Genomic DNA, 24,537 nt, shown 5'->3' with positions numbered 1-24,537 from the left:
GCTAGTGCGTCGTACACTATTTTGCCGTGTTACTTTCCAAACTCACGACAGTACGAGCCCACTGTATGTACTTGCGAAAGACGATATACCTCATTCGAGTTTCAACAAAAATAGCATTACTACATTTTTTCACTATGCTATTTGTATTATTGCTTATGCACACCGTAGTAGAGAAACTGTTAAAAATATACAGAAAAAGTATTCTGTTCACGTAACTTGGCACTCTCTTTGGGGGTGTTATATATTTTACCTCACTTTCGACTCAAAGAAAGTGTAAAAAATAAATAAAATTAGGAAGTTGAACATCGATATCAATGGAGAGTATTTTATGATTTAAACACTTTCAAATACGCTGCGGAATTTCATGCACCATCACTTGAGCATTTCATGAAAATGCATCATGCTGGAAGTTTCCTATTTCGTAGCATGTGCTCGGTGTGGAAACAATTATTTGAAAATTAAATTAATTGGATTCAATTTGTACACCTGTGTTGTTGGGTTGTACCTTATTCTGGGCTTGTGATTAATTAAGTTATTTTTGAATATTTTCGATTCTCCAGTGCATTTTTTTCCACTATTTTTCCATATTTCATTCAACAATAACTTTGTTCTGGTTTCCTTTCACATCACATGGCTCGCTTTCGCAAGAGCGCACCATTTAAATGGAACTATACAAACACACTCAGACCCTGTGTCCACCTGTTGGACATCCATTGCCCCCCCGGGCCGGACGGGTGACATAAAAATCGGTCACACAACACACGGGCAGGCCAGCATAAGCCAAACGGGAAGGAACTGGCGCTCTTTAACTTTCTTTTCATTCATTCGACGGGTTCTCCGTCGGTGGCACAGAAGGCGAATAAGATCAACAGAAACTATCTTTAGCGAAAATCAACCGAAAGAGAAGTTGTCCCGCGCGAATCGCCTATCCGGCCGGGGGAAAAATGGAGGAAAACATGAACGGTACGTCCAAATCCAACCGATAGGGTGCGAAAGGGACAGCAAGCAAGCAAGCAAGTCGAAGCACCGAACACGATTGGTGGTGGAAGGAACGATGCGGCGAAAGTTGCATAATAAACATGTCATTATTTCTATCATTTATCTCCTCTTTCTCGTCCCTTCTCTTATGCCGTTCGCCTCGAGTACGGTACGATGGTTTTCCATGCACTACCTTCGATGTTCACCTGCTAGGAGTACGGTGTCGTTCCTCCACACTCCTGGCCAGAGCAAGCACCGTATGCTTACCGTGCGAACAGGTTAATGATGTACCCTTCGGACAAAAAACTACTAAACCGTAAACTTTTGTTTTCTTTCTTCCCCGTTCGTGCTGTTTACACACCAACCTTTTTTTCCCATCGCACTTTGCCCACAAACACCAACACACACATGAACAATCTCTCGCACACATCTATACGCATCTTGCCAACGACATCAGATCGCACGAAAGTGTACGCCAGAAATGCATCTAGATTGCGCACCCCAATGCAAGGGTGCAACGGTTATGTTGAAGTTGAAATGCATATGGGACCTGATGAGCAAAATACCTGTTGTCTGCAACTAAGTTTTCTAGATCAGTTTTTCTTCGATGAGCAACATATTTCCTCACAGAATTCCTTAAAACCGGCACATGCTACACTTTTTGATACTCCCTGTACCAATCAATAAAATGCACTTGATGGTCGGGCAGGATTACTAGGATTACTTCCTTTCCAGTGGCAACATACATAAACAACAACTTGAACTAGAAGCCTGGAAAATGTATTCTGCGCATTTGTTTTATTTGTTCAGCTTGGCCCTCGATAGTTGACGTGTAAAAATCAGTAGAAACCCTTTTTTTGAGAAAAATTCCCACCACACAACCTGTCCCTCAATTAACTTTGGTTTGCGACAGTATGCTTGGCGTGTGTATGTGTGAGTGCGTGGACCATGTATTATGCATGGAATTTTCATCCGTAGGAATTTACTGTGGACGACAGGCGTTTGCCGTGGTGGCACGCTAAAAGCATGCACTTTATATTGATTTCGATGCACTGCAGCAAACCGGGGAACATGTATTTCACTTTACAGATGCGCTTCGCATCGAAAGATCAGCGTTGTCGAAAACACTTGAGGTAAACCACAGGCAACTATGCACAGCACAACACTCCACTGTATTCACGCTGGTCGGCGTTATTACTTCTTTAAACACTATTTCGCGTATCTTACCGTCAAATATTATCACAATATCATCTATTGCTTTGCACTTGAGCCACAGAACAAAAATAATTCAATGCAAAAACTAAGTGAGAAGATTGAGCAGCACATCATCGTCGTACTCCATTTCAAACAAAACTGTACTGCTTGTGAGTAGTGTTGGCAGAATCGGGACTCGGAAGATTCGAAGATTCGATCCCCAGACGGATTCTAAAGATTCGAATCCCATTTGACAGATTCTAAAGATTTGATTCGATTGGGATACGAATCAGATTTGATTTGTTTGGGACTCGATTTGATTCGATTCTGACTTGATCCTAAACTGTTTGAATCGACTCTCAATGATTTGAGTCAAATTAGTGACAGAACGAGTTGATCTAGAGACAATGTCATTGATTTAAGTTTACTCAAATCGAACGCTAGGTAGAATGTCCAATGGACATAGATTGTGTTTTTTGTGCGATTTGCAAGTTAGGCTCTAGAAAAATTCCTGGAACCTATTTTTTACAAAGAAATACAGTAGAATGTCCATTATCCGAGTTGTTCTACCCAACAAAACCCATTTCATCAGGACCAGACCATTTTTACCGGATTCTGAATCGGATTCTGGGGATTCAGATTAGGATAAACAATTACCAGACCGACATTGATTTGTTTACATGATGATGATGATGATGATGATGATGATGATGATGATGATGATGATGATGATGATGATGAGTCCCACTGCTTACTCCTACGTAGGTTTGAAAGGTACGAAAGTATCTTGCGATATTAAATATAATTCATCATACGAGAGGGGGCATTGGGGCATTACTCTCCAGAACAATCGCATCCAACTCTGCTCCATTCATACAACGGTCGCCATCGATTGCACAAGGAGGTACATCTTAGATTTCCCAACTAGCAAAAGGAGACCACATTCCGGAGCAGGGCAGGTATTTTCGCACAGTTTTGGTTAACACCGCCAGCTATCTATGATTGATAGTGTGGTGAAACCCGCCAGTACTACTTAATGGTCTTATCACACTGGTCACCAATGGTGGCATAGAAAAAGCACTGGACTGTCAAACGAGGGTGGGGCTGGTGCAATGAGCTTGCTCAATACACCAGTTTGACAGTCGAGTGCCTTCGCCAAGCCACCATTGGTGACCAGTGTGATAAGGCCATAAGGGACCTGATCTCGTTCCTTCCATACAACGGCCCCGAGCAATCACCTCGAAAGGTAAATCGCCGAGTCCCCCAAGGTTAACGAGGCACCACTTTCCGGAGAGTAAGAGGATATTTCTGCTCTGTTTGTAGTTCCCCCCGCCAATTACCATTGGTTGATAATCTGGTGCCACTATCAAGAACAGAAAGGGACCCAACTACAGCAAGATGTGTAGATACTATTAGTTCTTTTCGTACAGCCATTACCACCAATTGTCCTCATTTACCCGCGCGTGTCTCAAAACTATGTAGAATCATTCATTCTATTAAGTTAAATAAGATAATAAGAATAAAAAGTCCCTGTTCATTTTTTTACTCATCATCATCATAATCGAAGACCATGTTGACAAATGCAATACTACGGGCTAAAAACTACAAAATTTACTAAATACATTGCAAGCACAGCGTCAGACTACCCGCTTCACGTATACGCCGCATAGGCGTTTGAACTCTCTAAGTTTTCACGCTTGTTTAATCTCTCTCGGCATCCTGTTGTACCATTGTACCACTCCTTTGCAAAACAACGAGTTTCGGGCGTTTTCGGACAGATCACCGGCATTAGGAGTGTGAGTCCTAGCTACTATCCTTTCCCCCAAATACGTTGGTACCAGGCCTTTCAAAATTTTGTTCACAAAGACCACAGTTCCAAAGGAACACTATCCACTGCGGGATTCCCGCTGGACGGCGGGAATATTCGTGCGATTACCGCTGTGTCTAGCCGTCGCTTGAGACGCTATTTGTGAAGAATGTTATCAGAACCTCAAACATGTTCGTTCCGCGATAAAGTACTCGCCGGGGAAGTGCGGAAAAACATCAAAAGGACTTGCTTCACTGTTTCAGTGACCCACGATGGATTCAATTAGAATGATATCGCTGTCATAATTGTTTTTGAAACATAATAAATGTTACTCTTCTTGGAATAAACTCGGGTAAATCAGTTAGTCTGCATCCGCTATACAAACTCCAGTAACTGAGTGGTTCCATTAGACAGTACGATTGAGGGAAGCGAGCACGTAAGCGAGATGTACTGATCTCACACTTTTCTTACGCTTAGATAGCAATATAGCAACGAACGTGCGAAGCGAGCGCGAAAATGAGATGCACTGCAGCGTACCGGTTTTCCCACGCGTTCTGCTTTTGCTAAGGTACTAAGGATGAAGGGGAAATTTTTGTTGCGCTCTGATCGGGTAAACGATTTGATGAGCGAATTTTTTGGTAGTTGATGGTTACTTTGATTACCGATGGCTAAATTGCCGAAAAATAAAACAAAGCAAAGCGGAAATCTGCAGGCACAGTTTAATTTAAAGTTTGTAATAGGAGTGAAATGAAACGTTTTCGTGATTTTGGGGACAATTTCGAATCGAACGTTGCATTTACTCTTGGGAAAAAGATGGTGCTGCAACGTGATGAACCAACGCAGAATAAAATTAACAGTAAAACTTCTACACTCTTCGTAAACTCTACAAGGTTAGACCCTGCAAGCGGGCCGTGTTACCGGGCCCTGTAACCGAGATCTGTCAACGGGCCCTATAAACTGAGTCCTGTAAACGGACACTGTAACCGGGCCCTATAAACGGGCCGTGTTACAGGGCCCTGTAAACGGGTCCATTAACCGGGCCCTGTAAATTGACCGTGTTACCGGGCCATGTAACCGGGTCCTGTAAACGGACCCTTTAAACGGGCCGTGTTACTAGGCTCTGTAAACGGGCCCTGTAAACTGGCCCAATTACCGGGTCCTGTAAAATGGGTCCTGTAACTGGGCCGTGTAACCGGGCCGTTTTACCTAGTATTCCCAAAAAGGACTAGATTGTTCGTGTTGTTCATATGAAAAATCGGCTTTAGATGAGCATGTGTGATATGACGGATTGGGGTTCGGATTCGGAGATCCGGATCTCATAATGGATTTGAATCGAAAGATTCGAATCCCTGTAGGGATTCAGTTTCCCCATCACTACTTGTGAGCGTCGACGAATTGCTGGTTCCAGCCGTTCCAGGAACAAGAACGACGCTGCAAGTTCTGGAGCAGGGAGTTATCAAAGAGGAACATTTATTTGAGGTTTATTGTTTTATAGGTAATTTAATTCATCAAACGCTAAATGAAAGATCATAAGATTTGCTTTCAAAAACATGATTTTTGATTTTATCAATTTTTTGTACATCATTTCATGATCAAACGTCTGACACTGAATAATTTTACTGTGCCCCTTCTTTTGGCGACGTCTCTGAGCTTTAAGCAGCTATAAAAAAAACGAGATAGTGATGGAAAATTGGAATTACAGTTCACTGCGTTCTTTCTTACTGTTCATATCCACATAGCGAACTCATAGGAAACTCTGGTGAAACTCCTGTCAAACTTGTATGGAGTTTCGAGTTTCCCGAGTTCGCTAAGTGGACACGCATTTGTTTCGGTCTTCTTCGCTTCTTCTTAATCCGTCAGTTATTAAACGTCAGAACCAGGGGCTTTGCTAGTGCTGTCAAGAGTTTCCTACCAGTTTCCTACGAGTTTCCCAGCTGTTGCGGGAACTGAGTTCGTCAGTTCGTCGGAGGAGAGTTCGCTATGTGGAGATGAACAGTTACGGAATCCAATTCAGACATTTCACAGAACGCAAAAGTATTTGGGTGTTGTGTGCATTTTATACTAGCACCAAAGCAACAGAAAACGACAAATATTATTTAAAAGTTTTGTTTTCCGGAGACCAAAACTGTGCTTAATTTCAACGAGTGAAAAAAAAGACGATATTTACAAGTAAATCATCCAAAGGAACGGAACGGTCTGGGTCCCGAACGAAATGGTCCACTCTATTCGACAAGTTGTTTTTGCATTTTGTACCGTGACTTTATTGAGTTGATCGGACGCAAACAGTCTTGAGGTGTTTCTTTTCCTCTTGGTGATTACGAATATTATATCAAGAGTTTCTTAAGCAAGTTGCAAGTTAAGTGTGAAGCTTGAAAATACTGCCGCCCAAGATCATTTAGAAACGTTTTCCGGAGGAGAAAAGATAGGCAGGATCCCAAATTAAGTTACTGCTTAGTGTGATAAGACTTCGTGTTATTCCTTTTTTTGTTGGTGGTGCATCATTTCACGGATGTGCTGTGTGCTAACGGAGATTCTTATTAGTAGCCAGTAGCGAGCAAGTGCAAAATGATCACCGTCGATAAGATCAAGGAATGTTTTCCCATTCATTGGTACGTGTGGAACAACGATTATCAGGAGCTGCAGCAGGCCATAAATGACAAATCGGTAAGTATCGGCCCACGGGCACCCTCCAACCGCAGGGGATGGCCATATTGCTGTGCCAGCAAAACAGGAAGAAACGCGCATTAATTGAATTAGTATAAACTGCGGTGTCGGTCTAATTTGATTAGAAAATGTTTGCGTACCAAGAGATGTAACATGGGAACGCGTATTAACTGGCGTTATGAAATTTCTTTATGATTCATGGCCATTGATTTCCCTTGGGAAAATGGACTTTGATTAGAATATCGCAATCTCATCGTTTGTTACAATGCTGTGCCTTTCTTTCGCCTGATCTTGTCCTCTCTCCTAGCATGATTTGGAAAAGCTGGATCCCCGAGGGCGAACGCCACTCATGCTGGCCGTGAAGTTGTCCCACCTGGAATGCGTAAAGGCTCTGCTAGCTGCCAAATGCAATGCGAACGTGGAATGTGATGGATGGTCAGGTAAATATAGACCCGGAAAATGGATAGCTGTTTCATGAAATAATGTATATTCTGTACAGTTGTACAGGAGGCCGTCTGTTCCGGCGATCCGAACATCCTGACGGCAATTCTCGAGGTGCGCGATTTGCAGCGTCACATCAAACGGGTATCGCACGTGCCGCAGCTACTGCAGCACCTACAGGACACGCCAGACTTCTACGTGGAGATGAAATGGGAGTTCACCAGCTGGGTTCCGCTGATGTCGCGCGTCTGCCCGAGCGATACGTACAAAGTGTACAAGCGGGGATCGAACGTACGCATCGACACGACGCTGCTGGGCTTCGATAACAACACCTGGCAGCGGGGTAACCGGAGCTACATTTACAAGGGTCAGGCGACCACGGCCAGCATGATCGAGATCGATCACGACACGGGCGAGGTGTCGGTGGAGCACATGCGGAACATCGAGTCGGAGAACATCGACGGTATTCGGCCGTCGAAGGAAGCGGTCCACCTGCGCCTGCAAGCCCCCGTCATCTGCAATCACATCGACATGGAGAAGATCAGCTTCGAGCGCAACAAATCCGGCTTCTGGGGCTGGCGAAGCGAGAAGGTCGAGTCGATCAATGGCTACGAGTGCAAGGTGTACGGGGCGAGCAACGTCAAGTTCATCACGCGCACACGCAACGAACACCTCGGGGACAACGAGCAGGCGCGGGTGAAAAACTCGCGCACCCCACTGCAGCACTTCCTGGGCATGACGGAGGAGGACTACGACCATGCGGCGGCCGGGTCGAGTACAAGTGCACTTAGGGAACCGGCTCCAAACGGCACCGACGATCGCTCACCGGATGGTGCCGAAGGTGGTGCCGGAACAGCGGAAAGTAATGGGCCGGATGCGCCGTCCGCACCGACGGCGGAAGAGTACTTTTCCGATATCGATCTGAACGGGCGGGACGTGGGGAAACCAAAGAGAATCACTGCCAAAGAACAACACTTTAAGGCGAACATCTGGCTGAGCGAAGAGTTCCCGATCAAGCTGCAGGAGCAGGTGCTGCCCATACTGGACCTCATGTCCACCATGGCCAGCCCGCACGTGTCCAAGCTGAAGGATTTCATCACCATGCAGTTGCCCTCGGGATTCCCGGTGAAAATAGGTACGTGCGCGCGGAGCCAACATGCCAAGTTCTACTCAAATTGCAGCTTTCTTTTCCCGTATTTTAGAAATTCCCCTCTTCCACGTGCTGAACGCGGTCGTCACGTTCGGGAATGTGTTTGCGATCGAGCAGCCGGTTGCCCACGTCACCCACATACGGGAGAGTGACGATCGCACGACCTGCATCATCGACGACGCGTGCTTCGAGGCACCGAGTGGGTACGGGGTTCGGCGCGGTATCGCCGACTTCCGCTCGCAGCTGACGTTCGAGGACGAGGACGAGCTGATGCAGTTCGCGATCCAGCAGAGTTTGGTCGAGACGGGCAGCGAGAACGACAAGGTGGACATCTGGGAAGCCCTAAAAGCGCCCCGGCCCCTTACGCCGCAATACTACGAGGATGAGCAGCTGCAGAGGTATGGTGGGGAAAGGCACCGGGTGGCACAGCTTTTCAACCCATTCCAGCCAAAGGCGTGGGGGGCCTTTGAACTATGTTTCTTGTTATTATTGTTTCTCCCATTTTGCTGCATATCCCGATTTTTTAATCTTCTCCATTCTGTTTTCTCTTTTTCCATGTTTGTTCGAACTGAAATTCTAAACGACTTCAAATAATGCATGCCGCACCGATAATGCATGTTAAAACACAACAATAATCCGTTTTTATTTGTTTCCCTTCTCGCACGTGCGTGGCCACCGTATCTCGCAATATTCGTATTCTTTTGCTTGACCACCCTTGGCGTGGTGTTCCGTAGTTCACCTAATCGTTCCGCTTCGACCGATGGGAAGAAATCGAACTCCAATTCCCTCATGGGTAGCATGCTGCCGGCATCTATTGCCCGAAGCCCGTTGAAAAAGTTGTTTTCCAAAAGTTAATCGACGAGTGATCCCCGGGCGTCAGGGGTTTTTTTTTCTCCAATATGTTACCACGTCATATCGATTAAAAAAAATATTTTTTTTTTATTATTGAAATTATGTTCTTAAAAATTCCCTCTACGGTCCACCAGCAGGGATGTATTTATTTATTAAAAAATACTTTCTTATCAGCCCTCCAACGTCCTAAACATATGTGAACAGTGGTCGAGATTGTGTTTTCCTTTCTATTTCTTTCCCACTGGTCTGTAGTGATGTAGGCAATGGTAATATTCTTTTTGCTCTATTTTTTCCTTTTTTATGATTTTTGTTTTGTTTCTTTTTCTAATTCATCGATTAGATTTGACCAACCTACCATTGTTTTTTTTTGCTAGAAATTTTAATTATTACCATTCTATTTTTGCTTCGTATGCAGTGATCTTTTTTTTTTTTTGTCCAATGTTTAACGTTTTGCCACAACTTCGACTTATTTATCAGCGAGCTTTTGACATAAACATTTCTTTCGCAAACTGAACTGAATGTGCAAAGTGCAAAAACATATTCCTTTCAATGAAGACTGTTTCAAAGGACACACTACGTACTACGTCGAGGTAGATTAAGTGATCACAGCGATAGGATTATGCTTTGATGCAATGATATTTTAGCAGTTAGCTTCGACAAACAAATTCTTCGTTTGGCTTGGTACTTGCAACACCACGTATGCTCGACTGCGCCAATCCATCACGCATAATATATTTCCCCTTGCCTCTCTCTTTTTCTCTCCCTCCCCCCCCTCTCTCTCGCTTTCTCGTTTGAAAATCACATCCTACACGCAATCACGATCGTATCGCTAGTACCAGTAACAACAACCCACACCATGGTTCGCTTCTCTATGTTGTGTAATTCACAGAGCTTTGCAAGAATCACTGATAACCGGATTTCAAAGCAGTGCCCACGTGGCTTCCGGGGGTGCCGGTGCCGAGGCGGGCACTCTTCCGCCAGCGGTGGCCCTCGACCATCGCGTGACGGCGGGATCGGGCATCCACCAACCGGACGACGACACGCCGCCCGACTATCTGGACCCGAATCTGGAGCTTGCCATCAAACTGAGCCAGGAGGAAGAGCGCCGTCGTGAGGAAGATCTCCGGCGGGAGGAGGAAATGCTGGCCGAGGTGCTCCGGCTAAGCTTGCAGGAGAAGTAGTAGTTTCCAAAACCGTTCCACTGCGCGCTGGCCACCATGCTTTCTTTTCGACAGGTTTTCGTTTTTGAATGTTTTGATCCTGACAAAAAGGCACAGAGTAGCGACATTTGGCCCCGTTCCCGTAAAGGTCCGAATTCAAACGAAAAGAGCGATAAAGTATACCTCGATACCGGAAGTATTTACCCAATTATCTGCAAATAATCTGCAAAACGAAACCCTGCTTGCCCGTCCGTACGCTTCACGAGGATTCCAGTAGCTTCCGTTTTACTAGAATATTATAGCCCATTCGGACGAAACAAAATCCGATTCTTTGCACACAAATACACACACAGAACACACGGAGAAGAAAAAACAAAAAAATCCTTCCGCAACGAGAGAGAGACTACTTAATGTAATGATATAATATACAGACCTATATATATATATAAATATAAATATGAAGAAAATTGATTCCTAAATCGACCCTAACGATCAGACCCTACATACAATATACCGTGCACAAGAGGGTGCATGCGCCAAAGCTGTACGATCCGAGGTCAGTTCCGGGAAGGGGGTACATTCTCGATAGCAAATTCGTTTAAAAAGCTTCCCTTCGCGAACGTTGGGAGAGAGGGCGGAATGAACACTGAACGACAAAAACAAGTAACACTATTTTATACTAATCGCTTCATAATCAGTCAATAAATTTTATCTATTTATATACTAACTAATGATAGTAGTTGTTTCACTACCCGAGGGGTGGGTTTTTGAAAGTATGCGTTGTGGAACTTTTATTTTCTGTTAATTTCCCTCGCGTACCCGTCAACCCTTTTTCTTTCGTTGGTGAAATCATATGCGTTCGTTATTGGTTTAATCTATACATTTCAATACATTCTTGTTACTCCACCCCATTGGCGCTGCACGATGCTCCGTTATCTGCGTTACGTTTACTCAAAGCGGAAGAAAACAACTAAAAACCCATGTTTTTGCATATATGCAAAAAAAAAAAACAACTCGCAATGTTTTACGTGACGCAAACTCACACGCACACAACACTTTATGATTGGTCTGGGAAAACCCCCGGTGAGGCTTCCCCGTGCGGCAGAAGTTAGCCGCAGCTCAGCAGCAAAATCGGGACAGGGAGGGGGGTTGCTTCAACAGGGGTGTCATATTTGCTTTGCACCCGGATATGTTACCACGAGCACGAACAAAAAGGAAAATGGGGTGCATTAATTACTACAAACTTGTACTTGGTCCTCGTGAACGTGAGGCGTGGCTTGCATTATGGTCGGATCCCTACTTGCTACACTATTTACAAAGGATCCAACGACCGCGAGGGGTACTCGGGTCGGTAAAAGAATCGTCCGGTTGAGGAAAGGAATAAATGCACTGCGTGTACGGAGCGGGGTAGGGACTGGGTTCGGGGTTGAGGTTTTGGGAATTTAAATATCGTCATAATCTTCATCCATGCCGGGTATGGTGGAGGACATTGCCGAGTAAATTGGTGGTGCTGCTGATAGCGGACTTTGGATGATGGGAGTCGTGGCGGGGGTCGACGAGGACGAGGATGATGTTGTTGCGTGGTGCTGGTGCTTGCTACTACTGCTGCTGCTGCTGCTCCCCCCGGAGGTGGCCAAGTGCTTCGGAGTGGTCGGAGTACTTCCATCCGTTGTCGTAAAGGATGCCGTTGCGAGACTGCTGAGATCAATTTTGATCGTTGGCTGGATGGTAGTGGACCCCCGGGTCGAGGATGACGTCGCGGACGAGGAGGCGGGTAGCTTAACATTGGAATAGTCGAGCTTAATCACCGGCTCGAGCGTGGTGGCCGCGGTGGGCGACGACGCCGACGACGACGACAGTCGCTCAAATTTGTAGCTTATTTGGGGTGTGATGGCACCGATGGTGGTGTGTTTGCTCGCCGTGCTGGGCGTCGTGCCGGCCGGCGGGAGATTTGGTAGGATATCGATTTTAAACGGCAAACGGGGAACCGTCGTCGCCGGAGCGCCCCCGGCTGGGGCGGAGTTGAGGCGGGTCAACTTGGGCGGTGGCGGGCTGCTCGTTCCCTCCAGTGGTATTTCTTTGTAGAAGTTTAAACTTGCCGTTTGACTGACACTCGCTTGGCGCTTCGGGTGATGATGGCTGTTTTGGCCAACCATGCTTGTTGCTGACGCTGGCGAGTACGATTCGGACCGCTGGAGCATGGTGGGGCTATCGTAGTGCTGTTGATGATGGAAGGTGCCCCCCACCGCTGGGTTACCACCGTTCGAGAACGACACCGACGACGAGGAGGTCGATGTGGATGCGGGAGAGGTTCCCTCAGCACCATAGCCGGCCTCCGAGCCGGACAGATCCTCGTTGATACCGATGTCCGGGATGTTTTTCACCAGATCGCGCAAAAAGTCGAACCGGCTCTCCGAGATGATGCACTGCTTCATGTGCGACGGGGACAGCGTCTTTGCGTTGCGCGCATTTGTGACTTTCAGCGTTTTCGTTAGCAACGACTCGACGAACAGTTCCAATGTCCTAGGTACGCTACCAATGAAAGGGAAGTTTGGTTAAGGAAAAAAAAGAAGGGAAAACTCCCTTTCGCTATTGTTCTTCAAAGAGTAAAACACTCCTGGCTACAATAAAAGTGTGTGTTTTGAAAAGGATATAGATTATGACCGGAACCGCTTGTGCCACTTTTCCCACTTCTTCATCCGTTTGCATTATCTTCTTGATGCGACCCTGCAGAAAAGCGACGAAAAAGTAAAATGAAACATTTTCCCCCCCAGAGGACATTTGTTTGTTCTAGCCGGTTGGCATGCACACCCGACACACTCACCGCTGGAAATCGTGCGTTGTACTTTTTCTTCTTCGATGGCATCGTACGGCGGAACGTTGTATAGCGAGGACTGGACAGAAAATGTTCCTAGCGGATGATGCAAAACACGGAAAGCGTCTCCAAAAACCCTCTCCCCCAGTAGCTACTGCGATGCGAAAGTTTATCAATTTAGATCTGCTTCAAATCATCGGTAACACATCCGCGAAATCCGAATCGGCAAACGCTACCCTTGCACGGGTTCGATACGGACAAAACACTGCCTATTGCACTGGCCAGAGCAAGTTTCTAAGCTGCGTTCAATTTGGCAAAGTTTCGATGCCGACGAAAACAAACACGATATCGATTGTGCGCTTAAAATTTAGCGTTCTGAAGACCAATCTCGCAGTACAACCAAGTAGTGTTTTCAGAATCGGGATTCGGAAGATTCGAAGATTCGATCCCTAGACGGATTCCAAAGATTCGAATCACATTTGACGGATTCTAAAGATTCGAATCCCATCTGACAGATTCTAAAGATTTAAAATAACAAAAAAAATTGACGGAAACCTTTGACAGTCCGGTTAATGTAGTTTGCTTTTAGAACGGCCGTTGTGTTGTGGAGTGCTATTGCGGTTGTGGCGATTGTGTTGATTTTAAGTAAAATTTTGCGTAATTTGAGCTCACACAAAGGCAGATTTGCAAGGATGCTGCTCACTGCCACGGTTATCTGGCCGTCGGCGGTCGGGAGTACTACGACCGGAAGGTGCTGTCTCGGTTTCTTAGACTACTGAGGATGGCCAAAGATCCCGCGTTGCATATTGCTATTGGTCAGGTGTTTATGTTCACGTTGCAGGGTCTTGTAAAGTGCGAAACGGACGACGAAACGCTGTCTTGCTTTTTGATCAAGCTAGTGAAGCAGGTGAATGAAGCACATGCTTATCTGAAGCAGGCTTGTGCTATCTGGTTGCCGTCGAAAAGTGCAGAAAGTTGCTGCCGATACGCAGTTGTCCGAGAAAGGCGTTCTCATCAAGGTACCGGATAAGTAAGGCTGGGTCCTCCAGAAAAGGGAAAATTGTCGTCAGTGCTCGTCGTTTTCCCTTTGTTTATAGACAATATTTGACACTTGAGTATAATCAATATGGTGGACATGAAATCCCCTATTCGATAACCGTATTCATTAACCGTGCTTTGGTGGTGGTCCAATCCAATGGTGGTGTAATTGGGGTGGCCTAATTAGAGCAGGTGTAATATGCAATAAGTGTTCATTTTTACCTGGTTGTACGTTTAATCCGATTTGTAAAAGATAGACAAATTCATAGGAAAGAATATCTTCTATTGATAAGCCTTCGTGGTAACTATATAGATTTTTCTATATCATAAAATCAGAAATTATTGAAAATTGGGACGACCGCTTCCCACAGTGCGACGGTGCTGTTTACCTTTTTGAACTGTCATCGAAACGTGTGGTATGATTGTGGGGGAAATTGTTTCGTAAGAACTTCCATTGCCCGGTAAAACACACGAAAAGTGTTTCGCAAGAACGAAGATTACCTTGTTAATTCGGTGAATGTAGCGAAAAGCGGTTGCGATTGCGTTTGTTTTTCCGTATGGGACATCTGGCGAAAATCGGAGTCGGTTGGTAAGTAAAACTTGTGCTCTGTGCTGTTCCATCCCAGCAAGCGAGTTTTCCATTGCTCAAAAGTTCCATATTCGTGTTTTTCAGGGCTATCATAAGCGTGATTGGAATTGGTGCGTTCGTAGCATCGAAACAGTCCGTAGATAAAAATCGTTATGAGAATATGAAAGTTCGCGAACGAATGCGACAATCTAACGTTGGTGAATACGAAGTAAAAGAAGCGCGCCGATTCGACGTTTAAAGGGTGGTGGAAAAAAAAAAGTACAAATTTGACAAAAATCTGTTCATTGGCATTGAAACAGCTTTAAAAAACAAAACAGCAATCCTCTAATCGTCGAGAATCTTCGTGTTGCATCCAGGTCGTGAAAACTCCATCAAACCATCAAAATGAGCATGCCCGAGCTGAATGCGGCCCAACAGGCCAAGTTGCAACTAATGCAGGAGATGGAAATCGAAATGATGTCCGACTTGTACAGTCGCATGACGCAAGCTTGTCACAAAAAATGCATCCCCCCGAAGTACGCCGATTCAGAGCTGGGTACGTAGAGCGGTTTCACCCTCACCGACTGCTTTGATGGTATTAATTTCTTGTTCTGGTTATTTCTTCGCCAGGCAAAGGAGAGTCCGTCTGCATCGACCGGTGTGTGGCAAAGTATCTGGAGGTGCACGAACGAATTGGCAAAAAGTTAACCGCCATGTCAGCACAAGACGAGGACCTGAAGAAAAAGATGGGCGTGTGAAAACGTTTAGGAAACTACCACATATTGTAGATGTAATTTCTCGTACATACAGCTTGTTTCATTTCCCATCCTCGTTTGTTAATTGTTTAGTATGCGTGTAATAACATGACCAGAGCATGGCATTGCACTTATTCACAATCCCACCATGATCCACAGTTCATCCTCTCCTGGGACCCGAATTGGCCGAATTTGTCAGCATAGATTACATTGCATATGCTACGGAACACGCTGAAGACACAAAGGAATCTCCCGATTGGAAGAATAAACGACACGGTGGAGGATTGAAGTAAAAATATCGTTTGTATTTCGTATCGATTAATCACTCGTCCCGCAATATCGCCAGCTCTTCCGGTATTGCGTGCACGCGCAGTTGCTTTTCCATCATCAAATCGAGCAGTGCAGACAGTTCCTGAGGCGCACAGGATGAACCATCAAGGTAGAGCGCCTTATTCCACGGACAAGCTTCAAGTGCAGCGTACAGTGTCCTCCGGCATTGATCCAAAACACTGACTCCGGGTGCAGCGTTCGGTTGATCGAATAGCTCCCGTAAGTACAAACGCCACAGCAATGCGTTCTGGTGTAGGGAACTTACCGGGGACTTAACCGCACCACGCAGCAGGTTCAATATCCTTCGCTTGTACGGTATCTCTTCTGTCTGTTCCGCTTGGTTGGCCAGCGATGCGCGGTAACGAGCGGCTACGGCTAGCAAAAGAACGCCCTTTGGCGTGAGCCGTTGCCCGACCACGTGGCGCAAACTGAACCAGGGCAAGTGCGGGTGGAAGATAACCGACTGAAGTATGTTCAGGCATGAGGGAAACTCTCCAAGTGTACGATCCGCTACGTCAAGGAACGTTTTTATGCTTTCCTGGTGCGTAGGACCGGCGCGGTTTCCACACAACTGACCGATGTGGAAAAGCTGTAGGTAGATGCGGTACAAACCATTGCGCAAGTACCGATGCCGGGGATTGGTGGGTTCGTTGAAGAGGTAAAGGAATGTTTCCAGCTGTTTGATGGCCTCGGAAAGGCTGGACCGTACCAACGCCAAGTAAATAACGTACGCTTTGATCGAACCTATTAATCCGTTAGGCAGAAAATGCTGCTCCACGGTTAATGGAGCCGCACCGAGTTCCGTTTCTTTTCGAACGCCTCGATTAACGCGATCATTGAGTTTCTGTAGGGTTGACAGTTTTACCGTGTCCGGAGGTACCGTCGTAGACGTTTCCTGTTTGTCACCTTCAAAATTTAACTTGTCCGGGTTTAGGGCAAGGTTCGTGAGGGCCTCAACAGCTTCTGCCCTCCGACCATTTACCAGCAGCATATCGACCATCGTTAGAACAAGCGTGAACAGATCCGTATTATTGTCGTCTTCGGTTAAATTATTGTGGCCTTCTTCCCGATTGGAGCAGCACACCTGCACGGAGGTTGTGAAAATTTTCCGACACGCTCCACTCGAAAGGCCGGTCATTTCGTACTCCAGCAACCCGTACTCGGCGTACACGAGAAGATTGTTCTGATTGGTGCTGTGCGTATGTTTAAGAACATTTTTAACTCGCGCACGAATCGCTTTAATTTTCCCCTCACCGAGTTCCCCCGCGCAAATCTTTTCCGAAATCACAAACATCCGTTGTAGTTGCAGGTAGAGTATCAGCAAGATTGCACTTTGGGTACCTTCAAAATGGTCTATGGCTATGGTTATAAATTGTTGCGCCAACTCGACGTATGATTCGTGGGCAAGATTCGCATCGACATATGACGGCGCTACGCTGAGTTGTTTGATGAGGGCGTACAGTTCGTGATCAAGCGCACGATTCCGGTACACATCCAGCAGCAACGGTAGCAGTTGTTCGGAGCAGTCCGATTCGTACGGTTCCTCGCGGAAACACTCCAGATCTTCCGAGAGCAAACTCGAGGCGAAAGGAAATTTGAGCAACCGCAGCACGGTGAGGGTAAGTTCGAACGAGTAACGCTTGTTGATGAGTGGGTAGACGAACCCGATGACGTCGTCATTCAACACCATCCGCTGTGGGTCGCTAGTCAGTCGGGTCGTTCCCGCAAACGGAAGATACTGAAAGGCGGACCGAAGCAACTCCACGCGCAGCCATATCTCGTTCATAGGCAGACCCGATCGCAGTATCAGCTCCTCGTACTCGATCAGCTGCGGGAAGTGTTCGGGAGAGGAAAACAGGCCACCACATTCGGATGCAAAGCGACCGCCCACGTTCATGCTGACGGCTAACTGTACCATCCCGAACATTAGCTCATTCAGTCCGGCCTGCCGGCAGAAGGTGGCACAATTTTTAAACAGCTGCAGCATCGTTTCGTCACTCCTGCGGGCCATAAACAGCGATCGGGTGCTCTTTTCGTACAGCTTCAGCACGTCCGGCACGATGCATTGGGCCATGGCGCACTGTTTGTTACGGATGAGGGCACCCCAGAGCGTCACGTTTGTTTCGTCTTTCACGATTGCCCGCCGAATCAGGTCGAGCACCTCATCGGTCGGATGCACGCGCACGATCGCATCCAGGTACAGGTGCAGCAGTCTATCGTCAGCTGGAAAGTGACGTCGGGCTCGTTCCACAAGCGAGAGCTCTCGTTTATGATTCTGATAGCTATCCAAATGGATCGGATGGTCCTGCCGGTAGCGTATGAGGTCGATCCATTTGTCAACCGTTTCGTCGGTTCGTAGCGACCGTTCCAACGTTTCCTCTCGGGACAATATTTCCTCTTGCGATTGCTTTGTACCCTCATTATTTGTATCTTTTCGGCTTATCCTATAGTAGCGCCTATGTCGTTCCAATGAAGTACCCGTTCGATTAAAGTCTTTCGCACCCAGAGGTCTTTTCGTCGCTAACCGATACCGAGGACACGCCGGACGATGAAGCTTCTCAACGGTAAGGTATATCTTCAACGGATCTACATCGGTGTAGTACTCTACTTCGGATATCCTCACAGTCGCTTGTCCAACGGTGGATGGGTCAGGTGTGTCACTAGAACTTTCCGATTGCTCCGACGAGGCGCTTCTACTCCTACGTTTTCCACGTTTCTTTTTGTGCTTTTTTAGGTGTTTCTTTTTCCGTTTCTTGGATAGTCTACCCTTCTCGGAGGGTGATTCCTCATCGTGCCTCCCCTGGTTGACATTGTCTGCCCGATTATCCTCGCTGGAGGAATCGTCCTTGGCTTCTTCGTTCGAGGCAGAGAGTGGTATAAAACTTTGATTCGTTAGCCAGGAAAGATTCTCCTTAGTGTGTTTGGAGACATCTGATTGGAACGAACAATAACAAGCTCGTAAGAATGTTTCAGTTAGAAATCTGCATGCTGCAATTATGTTTTACTTACCATCACTTGCATCATTTGATGCCGCGCTATATGCAGGAAATAACGACATTTGCAGTCCACAAAAGGTAAAACTATCGATGAAACTAAGCCGCAGATAAACAGCTGTGATATGATTCTGTTTACAAATATTGCATTTGACATATTGACCCTTTGGAAACGTTACGGGGTTCATAGCTTGCACCGTTACTAAGCGTTACCGTCGCGGGTTGCTCAGCTGCACTGCACTGCAGCAAAAATTATTGATGTTAACACGTTTTGGATATGTAAATTCACTCCCCAATTAGTTTCGCCACACTGTTTGTGAGTCTTCGTAAATGGAAAAAGAATCATAGAGTACAGGAACATGTTTTAAAATATATCGGCATCATAGAAATTGGTTTATATTGTGGCAAAATCCTACTAAACTTAAAAACTCATAACACAAATTCACTCCTGGGTATTAATTTATATTTCAAAAGGATAATCTGTGCGTACAGAAGTACTCGAATTAATTGCAAGAGTACATCTATTTTTCGAGCGCATCTGTATTGAATTCATTAAGGAAATCGATGAAACGGTTAGTCAACGGAGTTAATTTTAAATCAAAATGAGACACTACCAAAAAAAAAAAACTAACACGATCCCTACACGGATACCAGCCTGAGTAGGTAGGAAGTCCGTAGTAAACGCTGAGAAAGCTTCTTTCCGGCAGTCAAGTAACGCTGAATAATGTTTAAGTTCCTAAGCCATGTGGGTAGGGGTGAGTCCCTCGATCAATGTGATGGCTCCAAGCCGTACGATTTAATCGTACGAAATTTTCCGTAGATTGTACATTTTAGCGCCTACATCTTACAGATGTGACTGTTTCTTCACCATTTCGACGATCGCCCGTGGTATGTCCATCGTCTGATCGTCGATCAGCACGATATCGAATGCATCCATGTAGCGGGGTAGGTTTAGTTCAGGCTAAAACGGTCAAAAGGAAAATGAAACATATTCGTTAATCGGATACGAGACAGATAACGTTGACAACGCCTAACACGAACTACATACGTGGTCGAAAAGAAATCCTATCTTGAGAATGTGCGACGACGACGGAACACCACTGGCCATGCCGGCATCTCCCAGCGAGTCGCCCATCACGATAACGTGATCCCGCGAGTGCACGATGTCGTAGTACTCAGTTCCCTCGAGAACTGTTTCATTTTTGTTGAACGTATGAATCATACGATCCTGCAGTCCGTTTAGCATACCATTATCACTAAACTGTAGAAAATTTGATACTAACTGTGAAGAAAAAGGAAATTGCGAATATATTAAACTACATCCAATCCACTTATTGGTTGTACCATGAACCTACGCGTACTAACCTTAACATTTGGATACATCACATTCGCATGTTTAAGTACAGAAAGTACACAGTTACCGAGGCCAGCGGAGAACACCAGACACGGTACGTTGTGCTCGTGCAGTTCCTTAAACATGTCGTGCGTACCGTCCCGAAGACCATCCTTATATCGTCCCGCCACTTCGTCAATATCTTCCTGGGGCAGTTGAAAGCCTCTGAAAGAGAAGAAATTAGAATTAAAATTCATTGTACCAAAATATAATTGACCACTTTGTGGTAAGACTCGTAAGACAAATTCGTATAAATTTGAATGTTCTAAATCTAACAAACGATAGTTTTGTCTGAACAAATTTAAACACCTCCTGTTTCACAATATTGGTTAATTCATCGGCATCGGTTTATTAGAACCGAAGTTTTGCTAACTTGAGATAACAAAACCCGGAGCTAATGAGTTCGTGAGTCGTACAACGAAACAGGTGATCTGGAAAATGATTGAAATCCTGAGCACATTATCCGCTCCATTCGAATAGATTTATGCCTGCATGTTAAAAGCGTTTGATAAGCTGCCAATATGTAGACCCCACCAACGCACTCTTGTTTGTTGTTGTTGTTGTTGGAACATCAGAAAAAGGAACAAGTTTGGAAAAATGGCAACAGGCATCAATATTATAAACATGTCGTCTATACAGTACAAGTTTTATAACTTTTTCTTTTTCCGTGAATGCGACAAGTAAACCGACGCGTGTGCAATCTATATAGACTTCATTGCCAGCATGTAACGTTACCAAAACAATTGTTAGAAGCGCGCTGGTATGCTGATAGTTAAAACAATGTAGTTGATTGACGGTACTGATAACTAAACGTGTGGTGTGATGAAAAAGAAACTATATAGCTCTGCGTAGGAAGGTAGTGAAATCCACTTACTTTAGTAGGTCACCCGTTTTCGACCACCATTCGATCATGTACCCCACTTTTTCCTCGTGCTCCATGTGGGGATCGATTTCGATTGGGCGGTACTTGTGGTACAGGTTGCGCTGCTCCAGAATCACATCCGCCGGGATCGATTTGCACTCGTTGAACATGCCGAAGCTGGTCAGCACCTTCTCGCCGTTGCTAAGACGCTGCTTGGTGATTGTGTAATCGAAGTCTGTCACCACCTGCAGCTTCTCCGTGCCACCGTTAACCAGTTCGTTCAGCATCAGCTCCACCTTGGCCGGGTCGCGAATCTTGACGTGGTCCCGCTGGAGGGCGGCCACTTCGCTCAGTTGAAACTTGCGCTGTCCCACCATAATACTACGTCGAAGTACCACTTGCCACAGCGGAATTTTTCCGACTGCCTTGAGCACGAATCGACCGAACACCCCGAAGCAGCGAATTCGACCACGTCTCTCGATGCACACGCACGGCCGTTCGCACACACGGTTCCTAGTGTCGCTTGCTACGTTACCGCGCGGTTGTTTTGGTTGTGACGACGAGCAAACAGCTAGAACGCGCGAATCGTAGTCGCCGTTGACGATAGAGTCGTGGCGTGCCTAGCACTGCGTAGACGCGGGCCGCTACCGGAGAGGGAACGAAAATGCTATTTTTACACAGACCAGATCCTCAGTCAGGAGCGTCGCAGTCCGTGGACAACTTGTTGCACTTCACCTTGCTCAAGGTTCGGCGGGGAAGGTGCGTTTGTTGTTGTACACAACCTTAAAATCAACAAAATATTTGCACTCCCAGATTAGTGGTGCTTGAAGCTGTCCAAATTTGTGATGGGCGTAAACTGCGTGCGTTAAGTACGAGATGCCGGATTTCTACGTTCTAGATTCTAGAGGAAAGATTCTTCGTTCGACTCGGTAGTTTTCGGTAGTGCACGGGAAGCGAAATAACCAGAAGTAGACGAGAAAACTGAACCAATTTTCACTTTCTTCCACCCTAATTGCGTGTGTGTATAAATACAACGAGGAGCAGATGTAAACAAGAACCGCGGTGCAGTTGTACTGTTTTCAAACTGTTGACATTGTCCACCTTCGTGCCTTCGGCACCAGCTGATACGTGGAATGTGATCTAAACAAATGACAGTACGAAATTAGCGGAGATGTACGCAATTTTTTATGTGGTCAATATTTTAAAGTACGTTAAAATTTCTTAATTCGTGATCGTGTTTCAATTCTTTTTTAGTGTGGTGCCCAAAGAATATATAAAAAATAATGATCTAAAAACCGGTCGTATACTTAGTGGAAAGTGATCTAAAATAAACACGGAGATGCACTTCGCTGCGCCGCTCTGTTTACAAATATTTTTTTTTTGTGTCGCTACCACAGCAATACCATCAGGGAAGGCGTATAAAAAAACGACTTGACCTTGAGGAAAGAATATTTTTATTCGTCTCTTGTTGCACGTTTTAACACGTCCCTTCAAATCGACGCTTTTCAGACTTCAGTTTACTTGCGGGCTAAACATTTTATGACCATCGCGTCGCTAACCAGCTCGCCGTCATTCTCATGCCTTTCCGCCTTCTTCTCCACCATCAGAATAGTCACCATCGAAAACATCATTATCGCCTTCTTCCGTGTACGGTTGAGCTGGATCGTTCCGGTATTCCGTGAGCATCGGTTTCGCGAGCAACCGTTTAGGAAACTTTTGCAGCAGGTAAATCCAGCAGTTTATAACACTACCATCGTTCGTATTTCGGATCGCTTCCGTTCGCCGCTCGTACAAGCGTGGGTAGTCCTCTAGGACATCGAGACGATCGAGCATCGGCTCGTCGATCTCGTAAATTTCTCCGTTGATAAAGTAGCCCGTTCCGGGGACATCGAGCAAGAAGGGAATGTTGTACCGCGAGCCAACGACTAGCGGATAACGGATGGTCGTGCTACCTAGGGCGACAAATTGCGCCCGCCCGTTGGCCACATTCGTTAGCCAGTGGTGATTGGGTTCACCTCGCTTTAGAGTACCGTAAACAAACACACGGCGTATTGTAGTAGCCATTGGAAATTATATTTTTCGACTCGAGAGATAATGACCTCACACTTTAAGGACCGTGGAAACGTTGGACTGCTGTAATATTCAACCGGTGCCGAACATAGACCTCGTGACCGGCAACACACGACTATCAATTTAGTGGCATACCATGACTGTTCCTAGACGCCGCAATCTCAGCAGACTATGACATCTTGCTTAAGTCGGCGAGAAAAAAAAAGAAAACACTACTTGACGATCACTATCTGGTGACTTTATTTTTTATTTCATACTTAATTTCTAATCTGCAACACAACCATCTTTTTGCAACTGGTGTGGACAAGTATGGAAGAATTTCTTTTACCGTTATGAAAAGAATGTGTAACATAAGTACAAATATAAGATTTTTCTGTTTAACAACCTCGCCGGTTCCAGCAGTGCCTTGCATTTTGTTTTTATTCGTCGCCTTTCAACAGCTCCTCGAAGATGTTCACCTTGCCGGGTGGGCGTCGGGAGTATGGTTTCTCCAGCGTATTCTTATACTCGGTCAGCATCGGCAGCTGTAGCAATCGGTCCGGGCAGTTGCGCAGCAGATACAACCAGCAAGGCACATTGCCACCCTCGATCCCGACGTTTATGTCCTCGATCTGACGATCGTACAACTTCCGGTAATCCTCCAGCACGTCGAGCTGCTCCATAAGCGGGTCGTCGACCTCGTAGATTTCGCCCGTTACATAACTCCCGGTGCCCGGTTTGTCCAGTAGAAACGGAATGTTGTACCGGGTTGCCAAGATCAGCGGGAACCGTCGGTTGGTCGAACCCTTGCAGATGAACTTGGCGTACCCGTTGTCCGCGTCGGCAAGAAGATGGTGGTTCGGTTCGCCGCGCTTCAGCGTACCGTACACAAATACACGGCGAAGGGCTCGATGGGCCATCACTTTCGATAGGATTCCGTCGCCACAAGCGGTACGAAGAATGTAAGGAACTTGTTGCGTTTCACTTTACTTACAGGAACTTTATCGCGTGTTCCTTAGGCACAGTTTGACTAGTTACGGTCGATGTAATGGTTACAACAGCTTATCGAAAATACGATAAAATTGAGGTAGATTTGATTGATTCAAACCGCCGTGCCTCTCGAGCGAAACCTGCATAAACTCATGAACGTTCGAAGCAGCACAACAGGAAAGCGAAACACCACAGATAGCAGCTCGCTCACGCACGAACGAACGTATGAAAACGACTAAAGTCAATAAAAACACACAAAACGAAGTTACTGTTCGCGGAGACACTGCTTTGGGAATAGCTTCTTTTCGGTTGTCTCCTTCTACGTTCCACGTTAGGACACCGGACACCGGTTTTTCGAGTCGTTCTTTTTTCCTCAAACCGGTTAGAGCAAACAGTCTTCGAAGACGCGGGCTTTGCCAAAGACTCCTTGCTGCAGCGCAGTCGACGATGGTCCGTTTTTTGGCCGCGTGATGACGATGGCCCGCGCCGATCTTTTGA

At 46.0% G+C, this 24,537-nt stretch overlaps 8 protein-coding genes across 10 annotated transcripts; 3 read left to right on the top strand and 5 right to left on the bottom strand.

Annotated features, from left to right (window-relative positions):
- The first annotated feature begins 6,339 nt into the window (after window positions 1-6,339).
- On the top strand, window positions 6,340-10,968 carry LOC131270711 (ankyrin repeat domain-containing protein 13D). Of its 2 annotated transcripts, none has more exons than XM_058272467.1 (5): window positions 6,340-6,643; window positions 6,951-7,083; window positions 7,143-8,219; window positions 8,287-8,632; window positions 9,976-10,968. In XM_058272467.1, the coding sequence occupies exons 1-5, from the start codon at window positions 6,545-6,547 to the stop codon at window positions 10,265-10,267; spliced, it is 1,947 nt and encodes a 648-aa protein (XP_058128450.1). In that variant the 5' UTR covers window positions 6,340-6,544; the 3' UTR covers window positions 10,268-10,968. The 2 variants fall into 2 exon arrangements, with proteins under 2 accessions (XP_058128450.1, XP_058128455.1); XM_058272472.1 differs by lacking the exon at window positions 9,976-10,968 and adding an exon at window positions 8,969-9,102.
- A 146-nt stretch (window positions 10,969-11,114) lies between these two features.
- On the bottom strand, window positions 11,115-13,459 carry LOC131272265 (uncharacterized protein DDB_G0271670). Its single transcript, XM_058273935.1, has 3 exons — window positions 13,071-13,459; window positions 12,901-12,973; window positions 11,115-12,773 (listed from the first exon to the last, which is right to left on the bottom strand). The coding sequence occupies exons 1-3, from the start codon at window positions 13,110-13,112 to the stop codon at window positions 11,689-11,691; spliced, it is 1,200 nt and encodes a 399-aa protein (XP_058129918.1). The 5' UTR covers window positions 13,113-13,459; the 3' UTR covers window positions 11,115-11,688.
- A 1,059-nt stretch (window positions 13,460-14,518) lies between these two features.
- LOC131260859 (uncharacterized) lies at window positions 14,519-15,072 on the top strand. Its single transcript, XM_058262696.1, has 2 exons — window positions 14,519-14,688; window positions 14,773-15,072. Exons 1-2 carry the CDS (start codon window positions 14,657-14,659, stop codon window positions 14,924-14,926), a joined length of 186 nt encoding a protein of 61 aa, XP_058118679.1. The 5' UTR covers window positions 14,519-14,656; the 3' UTR covers window positions 14,927-15,072.
- On the top strand, window positions 14,934-15,712 carry LOC131260858 (mitochondrial import inner membrane translocase subunit Tim10). Its single transcript, XM_058262695.1, has 2 exons — window positions 14,934-15,223; window positions 15,298-15,712. Exons 1-2 carry the CDS (start codon window positions 15,073-15,075, stop codon window positions 15,423-15,425), a joined length of 279 nt encoding a protein of 92 aa, XP_058118678.1. The 5' UTR covers window positions 14,934-15,072; the 3' UTR covers window positions 15,426-15,712.
- Window positions 15,713-18,841, bottom strand: LOC131260857 (uncharacterized). Its single transcript, XM_058262693.1, has 2 exons — window positions 18,762-18,841; window positions 15,713-18,683 (listed from the first exon to the last, which is right to left on the bottom strand). Exons 1-2 carry the CDS (start codon window positions 18,808-18,810, stop codon window positions 15,745-15,747), a joined length of 2,988 nt encoding a protein of 995 aa, XP_058118676.1. The 5' UTR covers window positions 18,811-18,841; the 3' UTR covers window positions 15,713-15,744.
- Window positions 18,842-19,186: 345 nt separating this feature from the next.
- Window positions 19,187-22,023, bottom strand: LOC131272626 (7-methylguanosine phosphate-specific 5'-nucleotidase). 2 transcript variants are annotated; one of them, XM_058274441.1, is made up of 4 exons: window positions 21,013-22,023; window positions 20,107-20,303; window positions 19,794-20,023; window positions 19,187-19,706 (listed from the first exon to the last, which is right to left on the bottom strand). In XM_058274441.1, the coding sequence occupies exons 1-4, from the start codon at window positions 21,375-21,377 to the stop codon at window positions 19,590-19,592; spliced, it is 909 nt and encodes a 302-aa protein (XP_058130424.1). In that variant the 5' UTR covers window positions 21,378-22,023; the 3' UTR covers window positions 19,187-19,589. The 2 variants fall into 2 exon arrangements, with proteins under 2 accessions (XP_058130424.1, XP_058130422.1); XM_058274439.1 differs by having other exon boundaries at window positions 19,794-20,027; window positions 20,111-20,303.
- A 421-nt stretch (window positions 22,024-22,444) lies between these two features.
- On the bottom strand, window positions 22,445-23,211 carry LOC131261354 (putative gamma-glutamylcyclotransferase CG2811). Its single transcript, XM_058263365.1, has one exon. It carries the CDS (start codon window positions 23,062-23,064, stop codon window positions 22,576-22,578), a length of 489 nt encoding a protein of 162 aa, XP_058119348.1. The 5' UTR covers window positions 23,065-23,211; the 3' UTR covers window positions 22,445-22,575.
- A 72-nt stretch (window positions 23,212-23,283) lies between these two features.
- On the bottom strand, window positions 23,284-24,515 carry LOC131261355 (troponin C-akin-1 protein-like). The gene has a single exon (XM_058263366.1). The coding sequence runs from the start codon at window positions 23,967-23,969 to the stop codon at window positions 23,490-23,492; it is 480 nt and encodes a 159-aa protein (XP_058119349.1). The 5' UTR covers window positions 23,970-24,515; the 3' UTR covers window positions 23,284-23,489.
- Window positions 24,516-24,537: the final 22 nt, after the last annotated feature.

This window comes from Anopheles coustani, chromosome 3, assembly GCF_943734705.1.
Source record: "Anopheles coustani chromosome 3, idAnoCousDA_361_x.2, whole genome shotgun sequence".
Taxonomy (NCBI): Eukaryota; Metazoa; Arthropoda; class Insecta; order Diptera; family Culicidae; genus Anopheles; species Anopheles coustani.
This window is presented reverse-complemented; position numbering and strand designations above follow the sequence as displayed.

What these genes read in the sequence shown, in the direction of transcription:
- LOC131272626 (XM_058274441.1), bottom strand. Translation starts at nt 21,377, where the DNA reads ATGGTGGGACAGCGCAAGTTTCAACTGAGCGAAGTGGCCGCCCTCCAG. An exon ending in AAAACGGGTGACCTACTAAA is followed by an intron (nt 20,304 to 21,012) that starts GTAAGTGGATTT and finishes CTTCTCTTTCAG; the next exon opens with AGGCTTTCAACTGCCCCAGG. An exon ending in TAGGATTTCTTTTCGACCAC is followed by an intron (nt 19,707 to 19,793) that starts GTATGTAGTTCG and finishes TGACCGTTTTAG; the next exon opens with CCTGAACTAAACCTACCCCG.
- LOC131260857 (XM_058262693.1), bottom strand. Translation starts at nt 18,810, where the DNA reads ATGTCGTTATTTCCTGCATATAGCGCGGCATCAAATGATGCAAGTGAT. An exon ending in ATCAAATGATGCAAGTGATG is followed by an intron (nt 18,684 to 18,761) that starts GTAAGTAAAACA and finishes CGTTCCAATCAG; the next exon opens with ATGTCTCCAAACACACTAAG.
- LOC131272265 (XM_058273935.1), bottom strand. Translation starts at nt 13,112, where the DNA reads ATGCCATCGAAGAAGAAAAAGTACAACGCACGATTTCCAGCG. An exon ending in ACAACGCACGATTTCCAGCG is followed by an intron (nt 12,974 to 13,070) that starts GTGAGTGTGTCG and finishes GCTTTTCTGCAG; the next exon opens with GGTCGCATCAAGAAGATAAT. An exon ending in AGCGGTTCCGGTCATAATCT is followed by an intron (nt 12,774 to 12,900) that starts ATATCCTTTTCA and finishes TTGGTAGCGTAC; the next exon opens with CTAGGACATTGGAACTGTTC.
- LOC131261354 (XM_058263365.1), bottom strand. Translation starts at nt 23,064, where the DNA reads ATGGCTACTACAATACGCCGTGTGTTTGTTTACGGTACTCTAAAGCGA.
- LOC131270711 (XM_058272467.1), top strand. Translation starts at nt 6,545, where the DNA reads ATGATCACCGTCGATAAGATCAAGGAATGTTTTCCCATTCATTGGTAC. An exon ending in GGAATGTGATGGATGGTCAG is followed by an intron (nt 7,084 to 7,142) that starts GTAAATATAGAC and finishes TATTCTGTACAG; the next exon opens with TTGTACAGGAGGCCGTCTGT. An exon ending in GAGGATGAGCAGCTGCAGAG is followed by an intron (nt 8,633 to 9,975) that starts GTATGGTGGGGA and finishes TGTAATTCACAG; the next exon opens with AGCTTTGCAAGAATCACTGA.
- LOC131261355 (XM_058263366.1), bottom strand. Translation starts at nt 23,969, where the DNA reads ATGGCCCATCGAGCCCTTCGCCGTGTATTTGTGTACGGTACGCTGAAG.
- LOC131260859 (XM_058262696.1), top strand. Translation starts at nt 14,657, where the DNA reads ATGGGACATCTGGCGAAAATCGGAGTCGGTTG. An exon ending in GCGAAAATCGGAGTCGGTTG is followed by an intron (nt 14,689 to 14,772) that starts GTAAGTAAAACT and finishes CGTGTTTTTCAG; the next exon opens with GGCTATCATAAGCGTGATTG.
- LOC131260858 (XM_058262695.1), top strand. Translation starts at nt 15,073, where the DNA reads ATGAGCATGCCCGAGCTGAATGCGGCCCAACAGGCCAAGTTGCAACTA. An exon ending in GTACGCCGATTCAGAGCTGG is followed by an intron (nt 15,224 to 15,297) that starts GTACGTAGAGCG and finishes TTTCTTCGCCAG; the next exon opens with GCAAAGGAGAGTCCGTCTGC.